The sequence below is a fragment of the Triticum dicoccoides genome, chromosome 4B (genome assembly GCF_002162155.2).
Source record: "Triticum dicoccoides isolate Atlit2015 ecotype Zavitan chromosome 4B, WEW_v2.0, whole genome shotgun sequence".
NCBI lineage: Eukaryota > Viridiplantae > Streptophyta > Magnoliopsida > Poales > Poaceae > Triticum > Triticum dicoccoides.
In genome coordinates this window covers 630410084-630418163 of record NC_041387.1, presented here as the reverse complement: position 1 = coordinate 630418163, position 8080 = coordinate 630410084, and the positions used below count along the sequence as shown (strand labels likewise).

Sequence of the window (8080 nt, the reverse complement as noted above, 5' to 3'; positions counted from 1 at the left end):
ATGATTAACTTCTTGCAGGTTATCTTCAGAGTTACGGCATGGATCCGTACGTGGTTGCTACTCACTCCTACGGGTTCCAGGGAGCACTTGGCTACTGGGTGCAACCGACGGGAGATAGTAGCACGGGTTATCTTTAACCGGTTTGGATGGCGGTAGTTGCTTTATTTTTCTTTGCTCCTTCTGTGAGTTGCAATTTGCAGACCAGACTATTTGTTTTGTCGGACTTGCTTTAATAAAGTGGCCTCATGCATCTTTTCGATGCAGAGGCCGGGAGAAATCCTCCTTTTCAAAAAAAATAAAATAAAGTAAAATCCTAGCTAGTCCCATGGCGCGCCTATCTTATTCATACCGGCAGTCCCATGAATAATGTGATGTGATGTGTGCAATGTGGACTGCATACGTCGCAAACCCATTGATCATGGCTTTATAGCAAAGATGTACCTATTTCTTTGTATAGTTTGCACATGGGCTGGACCCTCAAGACCCATGCGTGAGCTCGTCAACACGCGGCCAAGAGTAGTGCACTGATTGGCATGGATATGTCACGGGTTTGGACTGTGCCAATGGAGCCCTGATGTTCCCTCTCTGGCCGGTGAACGCAATGCAATTATCTGTTTCACTGTGCTACTGGAGCCCTTGGTAAGAAGAACAAAGGTCCTGCTGCATTGCATTTTTCTCCTGGGCTGCCTTCACAAATTCACTAAAAAAACAAAGTTCGGTGTGAAGAAGTGAGAAAGAATTAAGTTCACCGTCAAAACTGATTGTAGAGTAGAGGCACCCCAATCTTAATTTACTTATGAAATCGAGTAGAAACACTCATACATCTGCGTAAAGAAAACAAAAAAAACATGGTTTTAGCTGGAAGCTATGGCATTAGCTTAAGCTCTAGAATTAACAACCGTAAACTCCTTGCACTATGCCTGATTAACTTTTAAAATGTCACATATATATAGACCCAAAAAATAGTGCATCACGGAAATGCCAAACCAAATAGTTACAACCACACGACTCTACGGCACTTCCTCCCTGCAGTTTCTCCCTAACTCAACCTCCAATATCTCACAGTTTTTTCCCCAAAGGACGGAATAGCACGTCTCAATCGACGTAAACATTTGAGCCGCAAAAGAGACCGAACCGACACATCTTTACAAAGAGCACGCTCTCGAGATCATCTCGAGTTCTTTTGCTTCTTCTCTTCTAGCTGCGAAGCCTCGCTCAACATGTCCTTGGCGTCGCTCTGCATGTCTAGCTTCGAAAGCGCGACGGCCTGCATATAGAATGCAGTTGGCCAGTCGGGGTACACGCATTGCGCTTGCATCGCGTCCCGGAGGGCGGCATCGGGTTGGTCACACATGAGGTGGCACAAGCTCCTTCGGGCATACACCGTCGGCGATACCATTGTGCCCACATCAACAAACTGCAGCCCAAAGGGAAGTAAAAGGTCAGCTTGATTCTAACATATGATTTGTAGCAGTACATTTTATAGGCTCCTGATATAGTTATCTATGTGTCCACCTGTGTATAGCACTCTATGGCTGTCTTGAAATCTTTGTCACGAAAAGCTAGATCCCCGCGTTTCCTGGCGTCCAACATGTCCCTCATCTGCTGCGTCCATTCCTGGAATGATAGCTGTAATAGGAGACGGATAAAGTGATCAGCTCCTCAGATAACACCCTGCACTGCAGAATGAATAGACGTGGAATCAAAATGCTCTGATCCTTACCTCGTTACTGCCTTCATCATCTCTGTAATGCGTCGATACAAGAATCTGCTGGATAGCTGTCAGGTCCATCCTGGAACAGGCCTCAGCCATGGGAGAAAGAGGGTGTTGTGGTGGTTGTGGAGCAGGAGGTGGAGGTGGAGGTACTTCTTCCTCATGCTTTGGTATGCCAAGCATCTCGTAGGAAGGTACCTGTTTTGGTTTGAAAATGAAAATGACAGCCATGAGAAAGGGACAGGATAGGTTGCTGTGAAATAATTACAGTTCAGTGGGAAAATCACAAATTCTGTTTGAACCATCAAGGATGAACAGAAAAGTACGTACATTTACAGATTTGAGATATAGAAGGATTAAAACACAATGGTTACCTCTAATTTTGTTTGCAAGGGCTCAAGTATGGTAACCAGCTTTTTTGTATGGGGGCGGTCCCTAGCTTCATACTGCAAACACTGGGAGGCAAGATCTACCAAAGCGGTTGCCTCATCTGTTGAGTAGTTTCCTTCCAGATGTGAATCCATCAACATTTGGATATTGTTGCCTCGCATCATATCAAGAGCCTGAGTGAAGCAAACATAACTGTAAATTGGAAAGCATGATCCCATAGTTATGAAGTACTGCAATCAAATAATTAAGCTACCAAGTTACACCCGGAAGCAGAATGTGTATTCTCCGACAGCAAATTTGCAGCGCTTGCATTTGCTGTAACAGCTTCTATGACAGTACTGTTACAATCACAGAATACCAGCTATACTTGACCTCTACGTGTTCATTTTCTGAAGGACACAAGGTGCCCAATCTCATTACCAAGTTCTTCAGATGGTTACACATAATCTAAAGGCCGAACAATAAGCGAGAAGGTCAGGCTGAAAACCAACCCAATACGTGTGCATCATTCATCCTTCAGTGCAACAGGTAACTGTACTAACGGAAAAATACATGGTAGGGTTGACTACCAGTGTGCCAAGATAATTTCGAAAATGGTTCTGTAGCAGACAAGAACTATGACAAAGTGCATCAAGGAAGCACAATTAATGGCAAGAAAACATACATGGGAAGGAGGTATGCGTTTTCCACTTAGAAGGTCCAGTAGTACGGTGCCAAAGCTGAATATGACACTTTCTGGAGTGACTCTTCCTGAGAAAGCAAGCAGTCACAGTGAAAGATATTAGTTTGGTGCCAAAGCTGAATATGACATTTTCGAGTGTGACTCTTCCAGGAAAGCAAATTAATATCATGCACAGAATAACAGATGTAAAATAATCGATCTTTCCTTTAGGAAGATAACATATTATATTAGCTATGTGAAACTGTATTATCTGAACTTAGGTTTAGTCACCTCCACACGTTTGTAAGTAGTCTTAATAGGAACTTCATATTTGTTCACATACCAGCTGCTTATGAAAGAATGTAGTAATTCAACAAGATAAACCATTGGTCTGGAGGGACAGAAAGTATTTCTAGTTTTATTCTAATTTGTCCCAGTTCCAGTCTCAAATTGTGGTATCATTCCATTCATGTCAAAGTCAGTATTCTGTTTCCACAGGTTAACACCTTTATTATTTCTACCAAATTTCCTGACTAAGGAATTAAATCAAGAAACAGCTGTCACAAAGCAAGTAAAGAAAACATTAAAGTGTATTCACTAAATGATAGCTTAGAAAATATTCAGGTGTACGAGGGTAAGAATGTACCAGTTCTCAAATATTCTGGAGGTGTGTATGCAAGGTTTGTGCTATAACTTTTCCCATCTCTGCTGTTTTTCATCAAACCAAAGCATGAAAGACGAGGATCACCATTCTGCAGATAATCATATCAGTAATTTTGTTCAAAGAGGATAACAGGTAGAGAATTGTGCATACGACTGTTGCATGCAATCAACATCATCCAGAAGTGCAAGTGCTTTAGCCTTTCAAGTGGCCCTAATCAAGTAACAATTTCTCCAACTGAAGTATGAATCAATGAAACATTACGCAACTTGACTAAGAAAAGGAGATTGTTCTTAGTGGCGAATTGCCAAACATTTATAATGTAAGAGTTGAATTTCTATGTTTGGTGTGTGGTTTCTTTCAGCCACAAGTAAAACAGAAACAGACCCCTCTATCTCCAACTGGCAAACATCGAAACAATTACCAGAAAGAGCATATCGATATTGGTCGTGCAAGCTAAATGGAATCACTAGATGCACTTTCCAGTTCCCAGAAATGGATAACAAGCACTTCCAAGAAAAGCATTTTTAGAGATAAAAATAATATTCCATCCTTAGCCAGATGAGACAACAATTGGCTTTTCTCCATATAATGGGAGGATAAAACGTACTCCCCCTGTAAACTAATATAAGAGCGTTTAGATTACTATTTTAGTATCCTAAATGCTCTTATATTAGTTTACGGAGGGAGTACTACAGAGTAATTGGTTGCTTACCTCATCAAAGAGGACCCTATATGCATTTAGGTCATGATATAAGGGTCTACCCTCGTTGCTGCAGTAGTCCAGCGCTTCAGCAATGTGGTAAGCGACTCTTAGACGCATAGCCCATTCAATAGTCTGGTTTTCCCCTGCAGAAGAGCGAAAGCAAGATCAGAAAGTGAACTGAAACGCAGTTTTGTAAATTTTGCATACATGGTGAAAGCAATGAAGATCACGAAAAGAGGCAATCAGATGCATTTTTGTAGGGGTCCTAGATAGTGCAGTACTGATGGCAATTATTGTCAGTCAAGTCAAAACTACATCCGCCTCTGGTCAAGATCTTCATCAGCTAAAGCACACCATAGAAACACAGCATATGGCTAGTACTACTCCCTCTGTTCACTTTTATAAGACCTTGAAGACATTTCAGACAATGTGCAAAACAGCCTATTTTGAGTTGTCTGAAACGACTTACAAAAGTGAACGGAGGGAGTAGTACTCATGGTCTATGTAGTATCAGCAGACTAATTTCAATATCACGAAATGCAGCTTTGTAAATTTTGCGTATATGCTGAATGCAATGAAGATCATGAAAAGAGGCAATCAGATGCATTTTTGTAGGGGTTCTAGACAATACAGTACTGATGGCAATTATTGCCAATCAAATCAAAACTACATCCATCGCTCTGGACCTCTGGTCAAGATGTTCATCAGCTTTTTCCGCAAAAAAAAAATGTTCATCAGCTAAAGCGCATCACAGAAAACACAGCATATGGCTAATACTCCTACTTCATGGTCTAGCTAGTGTCAGCAGCCTAATTTCAGTGTCACTGAAGAACCTTAAATAGTTACTAGGTGCTACCTGCATTGGTCATAACTACAGTGAATTTACTGTGACAAGCCACTTCCACATTGAACTGCACTGGATCCAATACAGTATGCATAAGCAGACAAGTAATAAATTATGTCACGCGTTTGGGGAACTCGCGCCTTAATTGGTCCCAATCGAATCGATTTGTTGGGCATGCCAGCAACAAAAGAAAAGGAATGGCATATAGAGTAACAAAGAGCTGTCCAAATGATTAGTTCGGTACACCAAATGCAGTTGCTCGGAGCAGACTAATTCGTTGCTTTTGCCAGGTTTCTGGCCCAATCAGGAACTGCAACTGCCAGGAATTTCGCAGCATGTGTTTATGGAGATGGACAAAGCAAAATCCACAGACGAGCAGAAATTCAGAAACCGAGTTCTTGAAGTAAATGCTCCGATCAATGGCTAGGTGAAGAAGGATCGATCGGCGGTGTTGATACGGGAGGGGGCGAGCAAACTTACAGTGGAAGACGTGCTTGGCGAGGGTGTCGTTGGGCATGAACTCGGCGACGAGCAGGCGCTCGTCCCCGTCGCAGCAGTAGCCGATGAGGTTGGCCAGCCGGCGGTGGCGCAGCCTGCCCACGCCCCTGGCCTCCTCCTGCACGCCAAACCAAACCAAACCAAACCCGGAGCAAAGCCGTTTTTTTAGCTCGCGGATTCCAGTCAAACAGAGGCAAGCAGACAGAGGCAGGCAGAGGAATGGAAACAGAGGGAGGGACTCCGGCGGCGGGGTTGTTGGAACGTACCGCGAACTGCTTGGGGTCGGGCCAGGCCATCTTGCCGAACTTCTTGACGGCGATCGCGCGGCGGGGAACCTGCCCGTGCTGCTGCAGGCGGCCCCTGTAGACGAAGTTGGGCGCCTTGTCGCCGCTCTCGGACACGATGTTCTCCGCCGCGAAGCCGCCCGTGGCCGCGCGCAGCTCCGCCAGCGAGAACTCCGCGAAGCCCGCCTCGGAGGACGACGCCGACGCCGCCGGCGCCGGCGCGGCCTGGTGCGCGCTCGCCGAGAAGGACGGCCGCCTGGCTGGCGCCGCCCCCGCCCCCGCCCCCGGCGGCTTCTCCGGGTGGGGGTGCGTCACCGCCCGCAGCGACGAGCGGCAGCAACCCATGAGCGGTCAGCAGAAAGGGGCTGCCGGGCTGGGTTCCCTTCAGGAGCAGGAGCAGGAGCAGGGGAGGGGGAGGGGTTGCGCCGCGGTTTGATGGCTCTGCTCCGGCTTTGCTGCGATGCTGCTGCCTGCTGGCTTTATCGCTGTGCCTGCGCGCTCGTGCGGATGGATTTCGGCTGGTTTCTCGCCTGCGTGCGTGCGTTGCGCTTGCGTCCTGCTGCCCATGTAGTCATGTACCCACGCGGCCCGTGTCGCTGTCGACGGCGGGCTGAGACCTCGTTCACATCCGTCTCGTCTAGCCAATCACTGATTGGCGGCTCGCTCCCTTTACAGTGCCGGACGGCTGGCCCCTGGAGAAGAGGTTTGGAAGATCATTATTGGTTGCCAATTCCGCTTTCTCATTTCTTTCTTTCAGAAGCATCCGCAACTTCTTTCCTTTCGTTTTCATTTTTTGCAAATCCTTTCCTTTTCCTCTTCCTTTTCCCGCAAATTCTTTCCTTTTCGTGCGTGCGAGCGTGTTTCCTTGTGTTTTAGGGAGGACGGTACACATGCCCCACTCGCACTGGCCGTCGCGTCCTCTTGCTCCTTCCGGCCCCGGGCGCACGCACGTTTGCGCCCCGGCCGGGTCGGTCGGAGCCGGGCGAAAACGACCGGCAGGCAGGCAGGCTCCCGCGCGTCCGGCGACCGTGTCCCCGCGGTGCCGTTCCGTCCCCGTCCTTCTATTTTGGAGGCATCTCCTTCATCATAAACCAAAGCTGTCCGTCATCTTTTTTTTTTGTTCACACCACAACACTATACAGTACATTACGGGGTGACCGGACCGTACCGTCAACGCTCTTGAGGTCTCCCGCGGCATGACCTGACCTGACCCGACCCGACCCGACCTGGTCGGTCACCGCCGGTCGATGCAAAAGACGACCGTTTCCATACGGCCTTTTCCTAGTTCCTAGTAGTACTAATTTTGTATGCCGCTGGTGGATGGCTTACCTGGCGCACACGCGAGCGGGCATCACCGGCACCACTGCCGCATTTAACAATCCATCGGTCCGTACAGTGGTGTCTCGAAAAGCGAAATTTACCACTTCAGGAAAGAAAAAAAACAGCTCATCGCCCGTACTACATGTTCTACTCTCGCAGAGCCACCAAATGGTTCCTTTTTTCCTTTTAGACCAAAGCAAATGCCTCTTTTTTTTTTACTAATATATAGGAAATGATTTCTTTTACAAGTATAGAAAATGGAAGCAAGAGCAACTCCAACGCGCCGACCAAAACTGTCCGGCATGTCCATTTAGGTTGAAAGTGAAACAAAAACAAAAGTCGGCCAAACACGGTGATCCAAACGGACGCGCGCCCGCTTTTTGTTCGCCGCGCGACCCATTTCCGGCACAAATTTGGTCGGCATTTGCGTCCGCGCGGACATGAAACGGACGCGCGCTACTAAACCCGGGCATGGGCAGCCCGGCCCGACGACCCGGCCCGAAAAACTCGGCCCGGGCTCGGGCTTTGTTTTGCAGCCCGAAAGATAGTTCGGGCCGGGTTCGGGCTTCAGTTTTTCCGTATTTCAGGTCAGGCTTGCACGTGCGCGTACTAAAAAACAGCATTCGGGCCGGGCTTTCGGGCTTCGGGCTCGGGCTTGAAAATATGGAGTATTTCGGGCTTCGGGCCGGGCTTCGGGCTTGAGAAATGAAGGTTGGGCTTTTACAAGCCCGACCCGAAACCTGGCCCGACCCGACGTTTGCCCAGGTTTACGCGCGGCGCCCGCCCTTGTCCTCCTCCTGGCCCGCCACTCGATGGCACATCGGCCATTCCATCTTTCTCTCATCGACAACCAGCACACCCGGCTGCCCCACCCGTTGTTGCCGTCCAGTTCCGGTGCCCAGGCCAGCCATCAACACCCACATACCTCCCCCTGCAGCACACCACCTTCCAACATCGCCGCCACCACCGCCTCGCCCCACCACCGCCGCAGCACCCCAACGT

At 47.9% G+C, this 8080-nt stretch overlaps 1 protein-coding gene across 1 annotated transcript; it reads right to left on the bottom strand.

Moving 5' to 3' along the window:
* Nucleotides 1-891: 891 nt before the first annotated feature.
* Nucleotides 892-6267, bottom strand: LOC119291889 (serine/threonine-protein kinase BSK1-2-like). The gene is made up of 9 exons (XM_037570703.1): nt 5741-6267; nt 5457-5592; nt 4142-4275; nt 3412-3517; nt 2769-2854; nt 2089-2277; nt 1724-1912; nt 1516-1629; nt 892-1417 (listed from the first exon to the last, which is right to left on the bottom strand). Exons 1-9 carry the CDS (start codon nt 6101-6103, stop codon nt 1169-1171), a joined length of 1566 nt encoding a protein of 521 aa, XP_037426600.1. The 5' UTR covers nt 6104-6267; the 3' UTR covers nt 892-1168.
* Between the last annotated feature and the right edge of the window lie 1813 nt (nt 6268-8080).

Excerpts from the sequence above, each read along its gene's own strand:
- LOC119291889 (XM_037570703.1), bottom strand. The coding sequence starts at position 6,103 with ATGGGTTGCTGCCGCTCGTCGCTGCGGGCGGTGACGCACCCCCACCCG. Across the intron at positions 3,518-4,141 it reads ATAGGGTCCTCTTTGATGAG|AATGGTGATCCTCGTCTTTC; the intron begins GTAAGCAACCAA and ends GATTATCTGCAG. Across the intron at positions 1,630-1,723 it reads ATGATGAAGGCAGTAACGAG|CTATCATTCCAGGAATGGAC; the intron begins GTAAGGATCAGA and ends CTCCTATTACAG.